Source organism: Miniopterus schreibersii, assembly GCF_964146895.1.
Source record: "Miniopterus schreibersii genome assembly, chromosome: 3".
In the NCBI taxonomy this organism is placed as follows: Eukaryota; Metazoa; Chordata; class Mammalia; order Chiroptera; family Miniopteridae; genus Miniopterus; species Miniopterus schreibersii.
The window spans coordinates 45256784-45277747 of NC_138103.1; the positions used below are offsets into that span (position 1 = coordinate 45256784).

The window sequence follows — 20964 nt, forward strand, 5'->3', positions numbered from 1 at the left end:
AAGTCATCACTTGCTCTCGGTGAACTAAAATACAATTATTTATAATATAGGGCACAAATTTGAGAATGCTAGCCAGTCATTAAGGAATGAACTTTATAAAATTAACTATTTTGACAGATTGAGTAGTAATGCTAAAGGTACAAAACTATTTCTGAACTACTCTTGATGGTTTAGCAAATATCCCTCATATAAAAGCTAACTTTTGAAAGATGATTAGACTTGGAATTCCCAAGTTAGAATATCAACTAGAAATGAGTAAACTCCTTGAATGCTTAGAAAATACTGTTTCAATTGCAATAACTTAAAGATAGAAAGCGTTCAGTAAGTGCTTCTTGATTATCTAAAGCACTCTTAAAAATAACAAAGGAGAAGTAATTAGGTTTGAAAATGAAGTTTGAAAAATCTATAAAATAATCACACAATATTGGAATTTAAACCAAGACTATCTGACTCCAAAGTCTATGCCATTTTTTCTTTTCTTCACTTAAATAACAGATAATTAAATTACAAAAGCACTTTAAAAGAGATGTTTACATTAGTCAAGAGATCATTATCTCAAAATATTGGCTGAGGTACACGAAAAATAAATAAGATAAGGAAAAATAAGGACACTGTGAGCATGGATTCATCTCTAAAAAAGCAACAGAAACACTGCGAGAAGCAGAAACATGACATAAATGTGGGAGGAGTGAAGGAAACAAAAAGTAGATGGTGGAGGAAAGATGGGGAGGAAGGAAAGGGAGGGAGAGAAGGAAGGAAAAAGAGGAACAGAGAAGGAACAAGGGAAAGTGGCAGGAAGGAGCAAGGTGGGTGGAGAGAGAGAAAGGGAGAGGTAAGGAAAGGAGGGAGGGAGCGAGAACTCCATCTAAATCAGTATCTCTTCTAGTCTATTGAGAATAATAACAAAAACTGTGTTTTCAATGTGCAAGTATATCCAAAATACATACCTACAAAAACAGCAAGATAATATACACGTGAAAGACAAAGAAAAACCCATTATTAAAAGAGAAAGGTAAATTTAAGAAGCAAAAGAAAATAGAGTTTCTAATAAGGCTTATATTTAGCCAGAAAGAAATGTTTAAAACTCCAACTTTCATAATTTAAAAAAATTGAAATATGAAAACTATTTAGCTACAATTCAAAACTATAAGCATAAATCTCTGTTTAAAACATTGGTTTCTCTTTCCATTTACTTCCATACCATCTAATAAAAATTTTAGGACACTACAGACACATAAAATTAAACTACAAATGCAAAATAATGCTATAAAATGATCTTGTGATTTTAATGGCTTTTTAAGTACCATAGGTTAGAAGGGGATTAAAAAGGCTTCTAAACAAATACAACTGTATTTTTCTTATTTGGTACTCACTAGTTAACTAAATCTGATGCTAGAGATAAATTTAAACACTCCTTGAATTCTATTACATAAGTGCTACGTAATTCCATTTAGCATTTAGTATGCACTATTGAAGAATATTGTGCATCATTTTTTTTTAAAAGGATGAATTATTAGATAATTTCACAATCTATTTTGGTTTATTTTTTTTTAATGTGAATTGGTCTAACTGGAATCATTCCACTATTTATAAAGATAATAGATGATAAGAATAAAAATCACTAAAACATTTTTTCATAATTTTGTCATACCTTTAGCTAAAGCTTCTTTATATTTCTCTTTGGCAGAATTCATTTCTTTTATTAATTGTCTATAGCTGGATTTTAATTTTTCTAATTCTGTCTTTGTAACCTGTCAAAAAAAGAAATGCAAAAAATTTTTAAACTTAAGTTTACATGATCAAGAACAAATTCTAAAGCATTAACTAATGTGTATCTTACTGCTTATAGGTCAGAGTTGCTCTTTAATATACAATTACAGACAATAAATTAAAAATTACTTTAGCCCTAGCCCTGACAGGGTGACTCAGTTGATTGGAGCATCATTCCTTACACCAAAAAGGTTGCAGGTTCAATTCCCAGTCAGAGCACATACCTAGGTTTTGTGTTCAGTCCCTGCTGGGGGCGCACAGGGAAAGCAACCGATCGATGTTTCTCTCTCTCTCTTTCTCTCACTCATTCCTCTCTCTCTAAAAATCAGTAAAAACATATCCTCAGGTGAGGATTAAATATTATTTTAGAAATCAGTGATAAATTCAACAGCATAAAAAAAAAATTTCTTAAAAAGAAAAGCAAATCCAGAAACAGTGCTGCAGTCATCTAAAATTAAAAGACCAATAAATTAATTTAATATTTTTTCTAATAAAAAGCTAATTTAAATATTTATTGTAATTTTACAGAGTAACTCTGAGTTGCCATAATTCACCAGTTCTGACATGAATTTTTTTTTTTACATTGTAACATCTCTGAAAAGAAGATGCATCTAACAATCACTGTTGGCCAAGCAACAATCATCAGTGGTCACTACATGCATGCATGAACTTGATTATTCCTACAGAAAGACAAGACAAATGCACGTCCTTGACTCTGTTGGCAAAAAGACATTTAAAAAGCATTTGAGAGAAAAATTAAGAATCTTAGAAAATGAAAAACTTCTGGTACAGCTTCTGAGAAGCCTAAGAAATCAGCAGTATGAGAAACTTGCAAAAGGGGCATGAGCAACTTGGAAGACAGTATCAGAGCCCACTTGCAATAAATACTGCATCACCATCATTCTTAACGGTGTAAAGACATTGTGTAAACGAACAAAAATATCAACAACTATAATACAGATATAAGTGAGTTCAAATCAGCCCCTTCAGAAAAACCTCACTGGTTAACTTTTTTTAAATGAACTTTACTTTTTGGACCAGTTTCACTTTCACAGCAAACTTGAGCATAAAGTAGAGATTTCCCATATTCCTCCCAGCCCCCACATACACATTGCCTCCCCTATTAGCAGCATCTCCCAAAAGAGTATTTGTTACAGGTCATGAACCTAAAATGACACATCATCATCACCCAAGTCCATAGTTTACATTAGGTTTCACTCACGGTGTTGTACATTCTATGGGTTTGAAGAAACATATACTGACATGTATCTACCATTATAGTATCATAGAGAGTGGACCACTGTCAAAATCCTCTGTGCTACACCTAGCCATCTCCCTCTCCCCTCTAACCCCTTGGCAACCAATGATCTTTTTTTTCAAATCACAGGTTACATTCAATATTATTTTGTATTAGTTTTAGGTGTACAGCATAGTGGTTAGACAATCATATACTTTACAAAGTGAGTTCCCAATATTTCAAGTGCACACTTGTCACCACCACTGATCTTTTTACTGTAATTACAGTTTTTCCTTTCCAAAATATCATACAGTATTACAATCAAACAGTATTTAGCCTTTTCAGATTGGATTTTTTAACTTAGTGATATAAATTTAAGGTTCCTCCGTGTCTTTTTGTGGCTTGGTAACTCATTTCTTTTGAACACTGAATAATATTTTATTGTCTAGATATACTACATTTACCTAATAAAAGACTTCTTGGTTGCTTCTAAGTTTTGGTATTATCAATAAGCCTACTATAAATACCCATGTGTTTGGGCTTTTTACTCAAAGTTTTCAGCTCCTTTGAGTAAATACCAAGGAGTGTGATTGCTGGATCCTATGGCAACAGTATGTTTAGTTATGTCAGAAACTGCTAAGCTGTCTTCCAAAGTGGCCGTGCCCTCTTGCATTCTCACAGCAATGAATGGTGCTCCTGCTGCTCCACATCCTCACCAGCATTTGGTGTCAGTGTTCTAGAGAGTGGTCATTCTCATAAGTGTGAAATGGCATCTCACTGTTGCTTCAATTTGCATTTCCCTGATGACACAGAATTTGTAGCATCTCTTTGTGTGTTTATTTGCCACCTGTATAGTGTCTTTGGTTAGGTGTCTGTTAAGGTTTTGGGCCATTTTTAATCAGGTTGTTTGTTTTCTTAGTGGGCTTTTAAGAGTTCTCTGTAGCAGACTGGTGCAGCCACTATGGAAAACAGTATGGAGTTTCCTCAAAAAATTAAAAATGGAGCTGCCTTTTGACCCAGGGATCCCACTTCTAGGAATATATCCTAAGAATCCTGAAACACTAATCAGAAAGAATATATGCACCCCTATGTTCATAGCAGCACAGTTTACAATAGCTAAGATCTGGAAACAGCCCAAGTACCCATCAGTAGATGAGTGGATAAAAAAGCTGTGGGACATTTACACCATGGAATACTACGCAGCTGTAAAGAAGAAGGTTCTTGTACCCTTTGGGACAGTATGGATGGAACTGGAGAAAATTATGCTAAGTGAAATAAGCCAGGCAGAGAAAGACAAACATCACATGACCTCACTTATATGTGGAATCTAAAGAACTTAATAAACTAATGAACAGAATAGATTCAATGACATGGAAGCACAGATCAGACTGACGAATGTCAGAGGGAGGGAGGAGGGCAGGTGGGTGGAGGGGGAGAGAGTAACTAAAGAATTTATATGCATACATGCACAACCCAAGGACACGGACAATGGTGGGGAGGGGAACTGGGGAGGGGTGCAGGATGGGGTAGAATGGGTCACTGGGGAGATAAAGGGACATTTGTGTTATATATATATATATTTTTTAAACATATCTTTATTGATTTCAGAGAGAGGAAAGGAGGGGGAGAGAGAGAGATAGAAACATCAATGATGAGAGAGTCATTGATCGGCTGCCTAGCCTGCAACCCAGGCATGTGCCCCGACCGGGAATCAAACCCCAATCTCCTGGATCCTAGGTCGATGCTCAACTGCTGAGCCACACCCAGCTGGGTGACATTTGTAATATTTTTTTAGAATAAATTAATTAATGCTGTCATTAATTTCACATATATATAAGCACACATAAACATATATATTTATATACACATACACACACAAGATATATACATGAGCATACATAACTGATTCATTTATACCATTGACCTTCAATGTCCTCTCCTTTTTCTACTGTCCTAAGGTGAAAGATTAGATAATTAATTTTAGATCTTTCTTCTTTTCTAAGATATGCTATACATTTCTAGATATTTCTCTCTGAGCACTGTTTTTGCTGAGTGCCACAAATTTGGATAAGTTTTATTTTCGTTTTCATTTAGCCCAAAATATTTATTTTATTTCTCTTAAGATTTCTTTTTTGATCCATGTGTTTTTTAGAAGTTTGTTGTTTAACTTCCAAGCATTGGGGAATTTCCCAGCTATCTTTGTGTTACTGATTTCTAGTTTAATTCCATTGTGGCCACAGAGCCAACACCGTTTGATTTTTTTTACATTTATTAAAGTATGACTTATGGTCTAGAATGTGATCTACCTTGTTGAATCTTCCATGTGAGCTTGAGAAGAATGTGTATTCTGCTGTTCTTAAATGAAGTAATCCATAGATATTCATTATATCTAGTTGATAGATGGTATTATGTCTTCACTGATTTTCTGCCTACTGGATCATTTCTCACAGAGAGGTGTTGAAAACTCCAACTGAAATAGAGAATTCACCTATTTCTCCTTACAATTCTATTAGTGTTTGCAGTTCTGTCAGTATTTTGATGCTATATTGTTAGGCACATAGACGTTAAGGATTATTGTCTTCTTGGAAAACTGACCCCTTTATCATTATGTAATTCCCTTCTTTATCCCTGATAAATATCCTTCCTTTGAAGTCTGCTCTGTCTGAAATTAATACAGCTATACTTCTGCTTTCTTCCGATTAGTGTTAGCATGGTATATCTTTCTCCATCCATTTACAATTAATCTATGTGTGTCTGTACATTTAAAGTGGGTTTCTTGTAGACAACATATATGTGGGTCTTGTTGTTTTGATCCACTCTGAAAATGTCTGTTTTTTAATTGATTCATTTATACCATTGACCTTCAAAGTAATTATTGATATACTTGGATTAATATCTACCATATTTGTTAGTTTCCTATTTGTTACCCTTGTTATTTGCTATTTTTGTCTTCCGACCTTATTATGTCTTTTTGTGTTTTCATTGAGTATTTAATGATTCCATTCTCTCTCATTGCTTAGCATATCAGTTATACTTTTTTTTTTTTAACTTCTTTTAGTGGTTGTCTCAAAGTTTACAATATACCTTTATAACAAATCCAAGTCCACTTTCAAATAACATTATCCTTATAATAACAAAATAATCTCAATTCCTCCTTCCAGCCCCTTGTATCACTGCTGTCATTAATTTCACTCATATATAAGCATACATAAACATATATATGTATATACACATACACACACAAGATATATACATGAACATACATAATTGAATACATTATTATTATTTTCAATAAACTGTTATCTGTTAAATCAATTAAGAATGAAAAGATAAGTTTTTATTTTATCTTCACTAATTCCTTCTCTGATGTTCTTCCTTTCTTTATCTAGAGTTTGGTTATGACCTGCATCATTTTCCTTCTCAGTCTACTGGCAACATATTCCCTCAATTTTTGGTTGCCTGAGAAAGTCTTTATTTCTCTTTCACATTTGAAGGATAATTTCATAAGGTAGATATTTCTAGACTTTAAATATTTAATTCCACTCTCTTTTTGCTTGCATTACTTCTGAGAAGTAAGATATAATACTTTTTCTATATGTAAGATTTTTTTTCCTCTGGCTTCTTTCAGGATTTTTTTTATCATTGATTTTCTGTAATGTCAGGTTGAAATGCTTAGGTGTGTTTTTATGCTGATTTTTGTGTTTGTTGTTTGGTCATTTATTCTATTTTATTTTCACTGACCTTCCTGGATCTGTCATTTTGTGTCTGACATTAACTTGAAACAATTCTGTCATTATTGTGTCAAATATTTCTTCTTTTCCTTTCTCTTTCTTCTCTTGCTGGTATTCCCGTTACACGTGTTATACCTTCTGTAGTTGTCCTACAGTTTTTTAAACATGTTATTCATATATTTTCAGTCTTGGTTCTCTTTGTTTTTCAGTTTCGGAGATTTCTATTGATATATTTTCAAGTGCAGAGATTACTTCTTCAGTTGTGTCCAGTCTCCTAATAAGACCATCAAAGGCATTCTTCACATTTGTTACAGTGTTTTTAATCTCTAACATTTCATTTTGCTTCTTTCTTAGGATTTTCATCTCTCTTCTTACATAGCCTGCCTGTTGTTGCATTCTGTCTACTTTATCCATTAGAGCCCTTAATATACAAAACAAAGAGAGAATTGTTTTAAATTCCCAGTGTAATAGTCCTACATCCCTACCATATCTGGTCTTGATGTTTGCTCTGTCTCTTCCAACTATGTTTTTTGCCTTTGGTAGGTCTTAGCATTTTTTTCTTGTTTGACAGGCATGAGGTTTTGAGTAAAAGGAACAGATGTAAATAGGCCTTTACTAATGTGGTGATAAGTTGTCAGGGGAAGCATTTTATAGTCCTGTGATTAGGTATCAGTCTTATACTAAGTCTTTGCCTCTGGACTGTAAATGTTCCAAGGGCTTCTCAGTCCCCAAACCCCCTTACATGGTACAGAATGGCTAGAGTGGGCCAAAGTTGTGTATTTCCCTTCCCCCAGATTATTAGGCTCTGATTAAAGAGTTTTTCCTGAAGGCAGACCTTGTTAAGAAGGCCAGAATACTATGGCATATGGCAAAATGGTTTCTCTTCCCCTCCATGGGACTTTTCTCCAATATTCATTGTGAGAACCTGGTAGAGATCCGCAAAGTAAAACTCACAAAAGTGTGGGGGCCCCTCAAGGGCTGGGTCCTCCTGAAGTTTTTCACTGTCAGAGTTGTCCACACTGAGCCTCCAGAATTTGTCAACTACCACTCAGGTTTTTCCACACCCAGCTCTGGTTCCAGAAAAGGTTGCTGCTCTGATAAGTTGTGATTCACTATATTGGCTTGTCGGTCACTCTAATTTTGGCGGCAGCCATGGTCCCTGTGACTTCGCTTCTCTTAAAACCTAAAAAGAGTTATTTTCCAAATTTTTTCAGCCTTTTAACTTGTTGTTTGAATGAAGTAGCAACTTCCAAACCTCTGACATGCTGGACCAGAAACTGAAGGTCTTAACTTTTGAAGCTGTAAAGAACCAATAATTCTGCACACTGGCAAATTACAGCAAAAAGCAAGCATTTATCCTGCCTTCCCTATATAAACTATGCCTCAGGGTAACTAAATGATCAACCTAGAGAAATTCTTTATTGAAAAATTCCAGCTAATAATTGTATTAGGGATGACAGGAGAAAAATCTTGCCATTTTACAACCCCCACTAAAATAATAGATTAAGCAGTAGACGTCAATTGTTTCTAAAAATAGATGAAAAGCTGTAGGGAAACTTTATTAATAGGTTGATCAGGATGGCAAAACTGGAACCTACCACTCAAGTTTAACATCACAAAAAGATAAAGAAGTAGATAAAGACCTTATATACCTCCCAACATAAAGGGAGAGGAAGTTTATACCAGCACCTATACTTGCCAAAAATGAAAATAAAGAATAAATCCTATTGCCCAGCAGGGCGTGGCTCAGCGATTGAGCATCGACCTAGGATCCAGGCGATCAGGGTTCGATTCCGGGTCAGGGCACATGCCTGGGTTGAGGGCTGCAGCCGATCAATGACTCTCTCATCATTGATGTTTCTATCTCTCTCTCTCTCTCTCTCTCTCCCTTCCTCTCTCTGAAATCAATAAAGATATATTTTAAAAAGAAAAAAAAAGAATAAATCCTATCAAGCCTCTAGATCTAACTTCCACTTTACAGAAAAATTGGAGGGTGAAGGAACATGTGAAGTCACATCACAAGGCGCTAAGAACAAAATCCAAAGCAGAGGAAATTCAATTCCACAGAGCAAATCACCCAGTTTCTTCCACAAATAAGTGGCATTTTAAAGAGGGAGGAGGGAAACCTATATTAAAGAGAATTATTCAAATGTAACACGTGGGCCATGTTCAGATCCTGATTCAAACAAACCAAGTATAAAAAGCATTTAAGCAGCAAACATTTGAACACAGTCAGGATATTTAATAACACTAGGAATTACTGTTATGTGTAGGTAGATCAATAATAATGTAATTGTGTTTTACTTTAAAATAGTAGATATTTTACCAATATATACTAAAATATTTATGAATAAAATGATATCTTATATTTTCTTTAAAATAATCCAATATAGAAGGAAAAGCAGGTGAGAGTATAGATGAAAAAATGAAAAAACAACACATTTACTATGTAGGTGAAAGGTAAGTGAGAGTTCATTTTACTATTCTGTCCTCTTTTGTACATTTGCAAATTTTCAAAATTAAAAACATTAAAAAAGTTATCCAGGAAAGACACACTGAATGTGGAGAAATTTAGAAATATCCTACTTTATTTTGCTTCTATTTTCATTTTTATTTTATGTATAGTGTTACATTACACAAAAATTTTTTAAAGCCTAAAAGAGCTATTTCAATAAGTGAAAAAAATTCTAAGTGATAAAAAAGCATATTATATTTCAATTGGCAGTATTTTTTCTTTTGTAGGAGTATATCTTATAATCAATAATGTCTTATATTCAATAAAAATGAGATATTACTTATTAGAAATACCAAAGCTTATTTCTTGTCAGGAAATATAGAGAAAACATTTTTTAAAAGTCAAACAAGATATATTTCAGTGAGTTTAAAAATCAGTGAAAGGAAAATTCGAGAATGGAAACACAAACCTTGATCATCTCTGCCTCTATCTGCTGATGAACACCTATATAACTTTTCTTCACCTGCTGCTTGTCTTTGATCATCATGGTGAGCCTGTGCAAGGGTCCAGAATTTAGGTCCTCTGCATGTGTCTTCATTATCCTACTAAGTTGTTCTGTCTGCTGAATCATAAGTAGCCAAGACTTTTAAAAACATAAAAAAATAAAATAAGCACTTTGTTAGTTTTCATTTAGCTGTGCTTTAACTGTTCAAGAAGCTTAAATATATAGTTTTATACAAATTATTACATTAAGATAAAAATAGCAGGTTTCTGGCAATTGCCCAATAAGCTATAAATGGTTCATATTTAACATCTTCAACTTCAAGTCTGAATGCTTCAAAAGTAATCAGAGACTATGCAGAATACAAAGAAAGGGGATTAAGGGACTCCGAGAATCCACACTTGCAGTCTTCTATTTGTTTTTCAACACATTAATAAATCGTTTCTACCCACATCATTCTAATTCCTCATTAAGGTCACCATTTCCTAATGCAACAGAATTTTCCCATCTTCGTTTTAAACACACACACACACACACACACACACACACACACTGCCCCCTGGCATCTAATCCTGCTGACTCACTTCTTCCTGCTACTCTTCTATTTTGGCTTTCATGAATTCTTATCATCCCACATACCAGCTTGTCTTCCTCCCTTCCTAAAAATGCTTTCTCAGTCCTTCTACCTACTCATCTTTGCTGCATATGTCTTAAATGCAGGTATTCTCTGGATTTCTAGCTATAGTCTTTCTCTTTTCTTAATAAGTGCCATTACTTCTCAATGGTTTTTCCAGCAGAGCATATTGCCTCAGTAATGGAGACACAGTGGGCATATGGATATTGCTGGAAAAAAACAAGTCATTTGTTATTAGACTTTCTAATTCATAAATACTGAAAAACGTAACAGAGGAATGCCCTTTGCTATAGCTCTTCAAAATTCTATTCAGAAACAATTATTGGAGACTTACCAGAGTCAGGGAGGATCCACATTAAAGATTCAAAAAAATGGACAAGGTATAGTTTCAGATATTTACAAAACTAATCTTTCAACTCTAATACTTTTAATCTGTGAATGAACAGAATTATTCTTTCTGTTATAATCCTAAATCAAATTTACAATCCTAAATCAAAACCATAGCCTAAAGAAAGCAAATTCTTAGTAACAGTCAAAACACTCAAGGTCTGAGTTGATAATCTTGTTTTAAATATATTGCAATATACATTTCTGAAAATAAATAAATAAATAAAGCCTGTGTTGGGAGGGGGCATTTTTAGTTTGTTAAATGCTATTAAGAACATGGAACAAGACATGTGGTTTATGAACGCATCATATTTATACCACAAAGCAATTTATGGAGCTCTTCCAAAAAAAACCAAAATTTTAACAACCATAAAAACAATTTTTAAAACTACACAGAAATGAAATAAGACATAAACTAAATGGCTCCAATAACTTATAGCTTTACCTTTTTCATTTAATATTTTCATTCTAAAAAATACAATGTTAGGAAAACATTCTACAGCATGGGGATAATTATGTTAAGGTTAAAAAAAGGGGGGTGGGAGAAGAATCAGTTCTTTATCTTCAAAATATAAATAACTTCTAAGTGCTCTGTACAATAAATTTTTTGTGATTCTGCGTAGGAGTTGTTGCAGCATAGGGGAGCAGTCTTTTTGGAAGCCAGCACTGAAGACCACAGAACTAGAGCAGACTGCCCTCCTGCTCCCAGAAGGGCACATCTTATGCTACCTAATAGCCCTGTTCACCAAGTCACTGCAGGAAGTCTAAGCCTCCCAAGTATTTATTATCACCCTGACTGTCAATCCCATATTGCCCTCAATATCTCCTCATCTGACCCAGGACACTATCTATAGAATCCTGCACCCTCAAGAACTCCTGTTCTGTGATTAGAAAACTCTTTATACCTCTTATCAGAACTTGCTATTTATCTTCTAGGTTTAGCAAAGACCTGGCTCTGTCCTACTCCCAACCTCCAAATACTGCTAATAAACATTCCCTCTCTTCCTAAAAAAGTCTCTGCTCCTTAGAAGCTCTAGCCACCCTTTCCCATCAACAACCCATCATCAAGTCTTTCTGATTATCCCTCCCACGTCTACCACAAATCCATCCACTTCTTTTGTAAAAAACACAATCGAGTGTCTGCAAACCACAATAAAGTAAAGCACAATAAAACGAGGTTTGCTTGTAATTAGAAACCACAAAGGAGACAGAGAGAAGGAAAAGTATTTGAAGAAAAATGGCTGAAAACATTCAAAACTTAAAAACTAAAACCCACAGATTTAAGAAATTCAATGAACCCAAGCACAAGAACAATGAAAAACCACACTCTCAGTACCATATCTGAATCAGATAGCCTTGGGACATGCAAATCACATAACAATTTTAATAAACTAGTTACATACATGAAACCCCATCAATTCTATAACTCATTTTGATGAGTTCCTGGATATCTTATTTTTTCTAACAGAATTTAAAATTTCTTCCCCTGTAAATGCAACAGGAATTGACTAGTCTCCTTCCGTGCCTACTTCATGTCACATTATCCAAAACTGCAGATCTATTCTCATCTGGCGGAGCTTTTTAAAGAACCAAATGACTGAGGATACTTGGTGAGTCAGCAAGACATGGGTCATCTTTCAATGTCAGGAGAATTTCACCTTCTGTAATTAAAGCCTCTCTAAGAATGAAGGGGTTGAAATTTTGACCTCTGTTATTTCAAGTACTATAAAGCCTCAGATTATTAAACACTAACATAATAACCAAAATGAATCCTGAATAAAAATACTATGCAGATGAAAAATTATTAAATAAATCTTTTAAAAGTAAAACAGAATTAATATAATCAAAGTCAACAGTTAAGTTCTAAAGACTGGCAATAAATACGCTGAGCTGCATTAACTCAGTCATTGCCCCATCTCAGAAGTAAAAGAGTCACAACTAATGAAATTGAAGCAGTAATCAAAAATCTTCCAGCAAACAAAAGTCCTGGACCAGATGGCTTCACAGGTGAGTTTTACCAAACATTCAAAGAAGAATTAACACCTATCTTTCCTCAAACTATTCCAAAAATTCAAGAGGAGGGAAGACTTCCAAGTCCTTTTTACTAAACCAGCATTATCCCAATTCCAAAACCAGATAAAGACACCACAAAGAAAGAAAATTACAGGTGAATATCCCTGATGAACATAGATGCTAAAATGCTCATCAAAGTATTAGCAAATCGGATCCAGCAACACATTAAAAAGATCATACACCATGACCAAGTGAAGTTTATTCTGGGGGTGCAAGGTTGGTTCAGTATCAGCAAATCAATAAAAGTGACACATCATACAAACAAAATGAAGGGTAAAAATCACATGATCGTATCAATAGACACAGAAAAAGCACTCAACAAAATCCAGCACCCATTTATGATAAAAACTCACCAAACAGAAATAAAGGGATCATACCTCAACATGATAAAGGCCATATATGACAACCCTACAGCCAACATCATACTCAATGGGCAAAAACTGCAAGCATTTCCCTTGAGATCAGGAACAAAACGGGGATCACTTCATAAATTATATAACTATCTAACCATTATGCTGTACAACCAAAATTACTATAAAATAATATTGAAGGTCAACTGTAATCTAAAAAAACAGAAGTCCTTCTAGGCCACAATAAGTGAGTCATTCTTGATATGACATGCTCTGTTAGAAGAAATAAAGGTGAAAATGAAAGAGGCCTGTCACTGTATTTGAGTTTCTATCCAGAATAATGACCCTAAGCTCAAATCCCCTAAGCAAACAATTAAGAAATAAATCATCTTATTATCTAATCAACCCCAATATAATATGAGATAACTAGAAATAGCACCACTTTAAGATAGCACATGGATAGTACATTTTTTCCCTATGTCCCACAGAAACAAAATTACTGCTGTTGGACTCAAATTTTAGAACATCTTTCAGAATGCTGAATTATATATTGAGTAATATTGATATTATATAATAAAATATTATTTTACCTGAAATGCTATTTTAAGACTTTCTGAATTCCTAAATTGATTTTGATTGTACGTTGTTTTGTGACCAAAATAGTTCCTAGAAATAAATGCATCTCTTATTTCACAATAAAAAAGGAGGAATAATGATTCAATCTACAGAAATTTTACTCTCCCCTCTCCCCTCCCTGCCAAAAAAAGAGATCAGTTTCATACACTACATAGCATTGCAGGTTTCTACAATAATTAGCATAAATTCTAAAATGCCTATTTTAATTTAGGAAATCAATAGAGGTAAAAAGTATCAGTTATACTATGATGAATATACAATGGAAACATTGCATTCAGTTCTTCAAAAGAAAAGTACACATAGGAAAAAATTTGTATCTTTTAGGAAAGTATTCCATGCTTTCCATCTTTGAAGTAACAGACGTGTGATGATGTAAATCAGTATTCCATAAACAGGTAGCAATTTAAGTGTTCTGAGTTCATTATACCAAAAAGTATTTATTCTGAGGCACTGAGTCAAAGAGCACACTACTCCTGGAGCTGTAATTACAGTAAAGCATTGAAAATAATCAACAAGATGACTCAAGCTTGAAAAATACCTAAATAATAGTTGTTCATAAATAGCTTTTCTCTGCAGACTATATCTTCCAACTACTTGCTTCCTTTCTTCTTGCTTAAATCTTTTTAAAATACAACATAAAAATGCCATGAAGAATGCATGTTTCTGTACCACACAATGACTCAAAATAAATGGTTCTCTGAAACAAAAAGTTTTTATTCAGAGTTTGCCTGTTACATAAGAAGAATGCTCTGGAATCTCTGAGTTCTCATCAGATACAAAAATCAGGAAGATAAGTCATTACTAACTTTTTCTAAAACTGAGGTTTTCAAAGACTGAATTACAAGTGCAAAGGAAACCTGAGGTCCTTTCCATTCAGAAGAGCCTGTCTTTCTTCATTTTCTAGTTCCCTTAGGCCAGTGGTTCACAACTCTGCCTGCAATAAGAATCAACCGGGAGCTTTTTAAAATACCATTTCTTGAACCCTACCACCAGTTTTCTGATTTAATAGGTTTTGGAAGGGGTCCAGGCACCAGTATTTTAGTTTCCCAAGTAATTCTAATGTACAAGTTGTGCTGTAATGAAACATTTGTATCCCTAATAATCACTGGGTTGTGCAAAATCACACAATAAAAATCATAGAGCTCATGGGAAAATGGTCTCACAGGGACAACATTCAAAAAATTCATCAGGGACACATTAAAAAAAAAAGATGGGAAACTAATAAAAACTTTGTGCAGGTTTACATGTATTAACTGATGAAGAAATATATAAGTACTACAATAAACAAGGCATTTTACCTTAAAAAGACCTGATGTTTGCTTGTCAAAGTAGGTGTCAGCAGAGTTGGAGTTTGTGAGTTATTGTAAAGTGGTAAAAAGAACTAGCTGAATTTGGACAGAGAGTTGCAATACAACATGTGGATAGTGTGGCTCATAACACAAGGAGTAAACACAGGTAACCAGTCAACAACGGTAGTATGTGTCTGTGTGTGCTTTATATATTCCTAAGAAACTCAGTTCAGCTGGGTAGTTTTCAGCATTCAGCTATTATTTCTTTCCTCTGCATTTTTGCATAAGCAAATACAAAATCACATCATGCTCAAATTGCTTCCTACTATGTCAATTGCATTGGAACAAATTCATGTTTTTAAATCAAGCATTATAGCAGAATGGACTCTACAGTCAGGTTTAAGTATTACTTTCGTGTGTGTGTGTGTGTGTGTGTGTATTTAAAACTCTAGTTATATGGCTTCAAGTTACATTGTATGTATATACAACACTAAACAATAAAGCTGGTTCATCAAAAAACATTTTCATTACTTTTAATCCCATGTACTATATGGAACATAAGCAATATTTCAATCCACTTCATGTTTAAGTGGTAAGCCAATATCTCCTTTCAAATACATTATTTCAGAATTATCTATATCACTATACGATTTCAGAAGAGAGTTGACTATTCTGACAAGTGTAATTTTATTTTTACTTTCTTTTCAGCTTTTTTGCAGTATTAGTAACAACATATAACATATTCATAAGTTTAAGGTGTAAAACCTGATGATTTGATACAGTATATATTGCGAAGTGATTACCACATTAAAGTTTAGTTAACATCTCCATCCCCATACATAATTACCTTTTTTTTCCTATGGTGGTAACATTTAAGATCTACTCTCTTTACTTCAAGTATATAATACAGTACTGTTGTTAATTATAGTCACCATGCTCTGAATTAAATCCCCATAATTTATTCATCTTATAGCTGGACATTTATACCCTTTGAGCAACATTTCCCCATTCCTCCCAAAGCCCAGCACCTGGTGACAACTATTCTACTCTCTATTTCTGAATTTGGCTTTTTTTAGATTCTACATATAAATGGAAACATACAGTACTTGTCTTTCTCCATCTGACTTATTTCACTTGGCATAATGCCTTCAATGTCCATCCATATTGTCACAAATGGAAACATTTTTATGACTGAATATTTCATTGTATATATATAAAATATTTATCCATTCATTCATGTATGGACACTTAGCTTGATTCCATGTTTTGACTACTATAAATATGCTGCAATGAACATGGAGATGCAGATATCTCTTCAAAACAGTGAGTTCATTTCCCTCAGATATATACACAAAAGTGGAATTGCTGGATCATATAGTAGTTCTATTATTAATATTCTGAGGAACCTCCATACTGTTTTCCAAAGTAACCGTACCAATTTACATTCCCACAAACAGTGACAAGGGTTCCCTTTTCTTCACAGCCTTGCCAACATTTATTGTCTTTTGTCTTTTTGATAATAGCCATTCTAACAGGTATGAAGTGATATCTCATTGTGGTTTTGATTTGCATTTCCTTCATGATGAGTAATGCTCAGCATCTTTTCATGTACCTGTTGGTCATTTGTATGTCGTCTTTGAAAAATGTCTGTTCAGATCCTCTGCCCATTTTTTAATTGGACTGTTTGGTTTTTTTATATTGAGTTGTATTAATTCCTTATATTTTGGATATTAACCCCTTATCAGATAAATGGTCTGCAAATATTTTCTCCTATTCCATAGGTTGCCTTTTAACTTTGCTGACTCTTTCTTTTGCTGTGCAGAAGCTTTTTATTTTTGCCTTTGTGCTTATTTTTGCTTTTGTTGCTTGTGCTTTTGGTGTCGTATCCAAAAAGTCATCGACAAGACCAATGTAAAGGAGCTTTTCGCCTATGTATCCTTGTATTAGCTTTACAGTTGCAGGGTTAAGATTTAAATTTTTAAGCCATTTCAAGTTAATTTTTGTGAGTGGTGTAAGATAGGGGTCAATTTCATTAATTAGCATGTGAATATCCAGTTTTTCTAACACCATTTATTGAAAAAACTATTCTTGGCTCCCCTGTCATATTTTAGTTGACTATATATGCATGGGTTTATTTCTGGACTCTCAATTCTGTCCCACTGGTCTATGTGTTTTGTTTGCTTTTATGCCAGTTTCATACTGTTTTGATTACTATTACTTTATAATACAGTTTGAAGTCAGGAATTGTGATACCTCTGGGCTTTGTTTTTCTTTCTCAGGATTACTTTAGCTATTTCAGGTCTTTGTGGTTCCCTATGAATTGTAGGACTATTTTTTGTTTTTTTTTCTATTTCTGTGAAAAATGCCATTGGAATTTTGGTAGGGATTAAACTGAATCTATAGATGGCTTTGGGTAGTATGAACATTTTTAAAATATTAATTCTTTCAATCCATGAACATGGAATATCTTTCCATTTACTTATGTCTTCTTCAATTTCTTTCATAAATGTCTTATAATTTTCAGTATACAGATCTTTCCCTACATGGTTAAATTCATTCCTAAGTATTTTACTCTTTCTGGTGCTACTATAAGTAGAACTGCTGTCTTTATTTCTTTTTCAGATGGTTTGTTGTTAGGTATGGAAACACACTGATTTTTGTATGTTAATTTTGTATCCTGCAACTTTACTGAATTTGCTTATTCTAACAGTTTTTTGGTAGAGTCGTTAGGATTTTCTATATATAAGATCATAACATGTGCAAACAGAGACAATTTTACTTCTTCACAATTTGGATTTCTTCTATTTCTGACAGTTGTAATTTTAGATAAATAAGAAAACACAAAGTAAAATTTACCTTTAGTACAGAATAAAACAAGTTCTCAAAATAAAACAGCTACTAAACAAATTAAAAGATGTTTAATTTTACTCATAATTAGAGAAATATGAAGTAATGCTACACTAGATACCATTTTACCTACCAGATTAACAAAAATTCAAAAGTTTGACAAGACACTCTTTGGCCCAGATTAAGCAGAAACTGGCACTCTCCTATATTCTTGGTGGATATATAAAATGGTAAGATATACTTTAAAATGTTACACTTATATTGGCAATATGTAACAAAACTACATATACATTTACACTTTGACCTAGAAATACCATTTCCACGAATATACCCTTGAAGACACTCATAATGATACAAAAACACATCTGTAACAAAGTTATTCACTGCAGCATTATATGTGATTGCAAAATATTGTGAGCTATATAATCCCATACATAGTAAATTGGTTAAGTATCTATTCTCTCTGCTAAAAGGAACCAGGATTCCTAGGGTAAAGGGTTTATTCCTGGACTGGAAAAGAAAGCATTCAAGATGAGCATGGAAATATCTTATTTTGCAAGGAATCAAGAAGTGTTCACAGCATAATGGGGAAACGGTCCAGGTAATGGAAAGCATACATGACTGCCCAGGCTTCTATCTCCCAATATTTCCTCTAAAACCAATACCAACAACAAAAACGGGAAAATAAAACCACATGAAAACCATGCCCTCAGGATTAAAGACAGATGGACACACTTCAAAATAACTTTAAGTAAGAAATAAAAAAATTACCAAAGCACAGAGTGGGATTTCTCACACTCATGTTCCAGATTAAAGGAACTGAAGAGATATAACTAAATGAAATGACAGATTGTGTATTAGATCTTGAATCAGGACGAAAAGAAAAAATTGCCAAAAGGGGACATTATTGGGACAATTGACAAAAGTTGGATATGGAATGTATTTTTGTTAATAGCATGGCAACAATGCTAAATTACCCATATTTGATATTGTATTATGGATATTTCCTTGGAAAATACATGCTTAAATATTTTAGAATAAAGGGGTATAATGCTTCAACTAACTTGCAAATCATTCAAATTTATACACACTCACACACACACACAATTATACTGAGAAAGGAAGCCATAGAGCAAATATAGCAAAATGCTAACAATTAATGAATAGAATGGAGGGCATAGGGAACTCTTTGTTCTATTGGAAGTCTGCTGTACATTTTAGTTTTGTTAAATAAAGACATAAAAATCACTAGTTGCAAGACTTCTTCCAGTCAAGATAGAGAAACAGGAACAGCTTTATCTTCGTGCCTAAAACAACTAAAAACTGACCAAAGCATATTCAATACACAGCATTCAAGCCACTGGACCCCAGCAATGAAAAACAGTCAACCCTGAGAAGCTATAAATAAATTAACCTAGCCCTAAGATTATCCCAGGCTACTGAATGGAGAAAATTTTCAGGCTACAGCCCAGGGAGAAAGAACCAAGCAGGACTCATTAATCTCTGTGAGTTAAAGAGACTAAGTTCAGAGCACAGAGACACCAAGGTAGTCAGAGTACTGGAGAAGAGACTAGGACAGAGTACCAGACAGGAGAAAACTGCACAAAGAAAAACTCAGGAGAACTGAAAAAGACTCCCCCTTGGTTATTTAGCTAAGCATGTGAGGAAACTACGCCAAGGAAATAACTCGCCCATAAGGATCACAGGGAACAGCTCACATAGAGCCACAAAATCATGCCAGGCCCCAACAGCCAGAGTGAAAAACTTCATAATTTGGAGACCATCCTATGAGCACTGACAATGATCTTGCCTCACTAGAGGAGATACATTCACCCTAGATTACACATAACTCTAGCATCAACTAACAAACCTAAAGGCAAGGGCCAAAGAGATCAAAATGTCTCCAAGTAACTTAACCATATCCCAAAGCAAAGCTCAAGAACCTTTAAAGAAATACAAAAATATTCAGTACCCAAATAGGTAAGATTCATAATACCTGGCATCAAATCAAAGATTACCATGCAGAAAAATACAACCCAAAATGAGGAGAAAAATCAGTCAATCAAAACTGACCCAGAAATAGCACAGATGACAGAAGACAGGGACAATAAAGCAGTAACTATGGCTGTATTCCAATGCTCAAGAAACTTATTATTAAGTAGAGACATGAATGATATAAAAAGATTCAAATTGAACTATTACAGATAATTGAATTATTACAGATAATTCATTTATTTAAGACTTGCTCCTTTTCAATGTGGAAATGGCTCAACTACTCAATTTCTGTTTCCTTCTCTCCAATTCCCTCACCCTAAAGTACAGGTTTGGGATAAAAGAAAGAGCTGAGTTTGGCAGGTATGAGAAGACAAAGAAATGGCACCATAGACATATTTAAATTTAAATATTGGCGAGACAGGAAGTGAGGCTGCCAGAGGGGAAGGAAGGAGGGAAAAAGTGACACTGCCAGAAGAAGAGCGGTCAGGGAAATGGTTAGAGTTCATCTCACTGACAGTGTTATTAAAGGGCACCAGAAATGAAAAATGTCTGAGATAAAAAATACATGGGATGTAATTAACAACAGATTTGACAATGCATAAAAACAGGATTAGAGAAATGGAAGACATAACAATAGAAGCTAACTACAATGAAACACAAAGAGAAGACAGAAAAATAAATAAAGAGTACCAGTAAACTGTGGAGTAACTTCAAATGGTCACATATATATGTAATCAGACTCCCCAAAGGGGAAAAGAGGGATGAGAGAGGCCTAAAAAATATTGTTTTTATATAATGGCTGATATTTTTCCAAAGTTGATTAAAACTGTAAACCCACAGATATAAGAAAGTCAACAAACTCCTAGCAGAAGAAACATGAAGAAACCTACACAAAGGCACATAAGTTGATTAAAATCAGTGATAAAGAGAAAAGTTCAAGCACAGCCAGAGGGGAGGAAAAAACATAAATATTTCATCAGCAACAATGGAAGGAAATAATACCACAATAACTTTGAAGTAGTATTGAAAGAAAAAGGTACAAACTAGAATTCTGTAAA

General features: G+C 34.0%; 1 protein-coding gene across 6 annotated transcripts in view; it reads right to left on the reverse strand.

Moving 5' to 3' along the window:
- Window positions 1-20964, reverse strand: part of FER (FER tyrosine kinase) — a 315987-nt gene that overhangs the window by 257942 nt on the left and 37081 nt on the right. For all 6 annotated transcript variants that reach the window (XR_013998437.1, XR_013998438.1, XM_081132190.1 and 3 more), the window contains 2 exons: window positions 9663-9836; window positions 1652-1751 (listed from right to left, as the gene is read on the reverse strand). Coding sequence is in view for 4 of the 6 variants with exons in the window: in XM_081132190.1 (XP_080988316.1) it covers window positions 1652-1751; window positions 9663-9836 (274 nt within the window). In the remaining 2 variants the exon portion in view is untranslated. The remainder of the gene's footprint in view (window positions 1-1651; window positions 1752-9662; window positions 9837-20964) is intronic.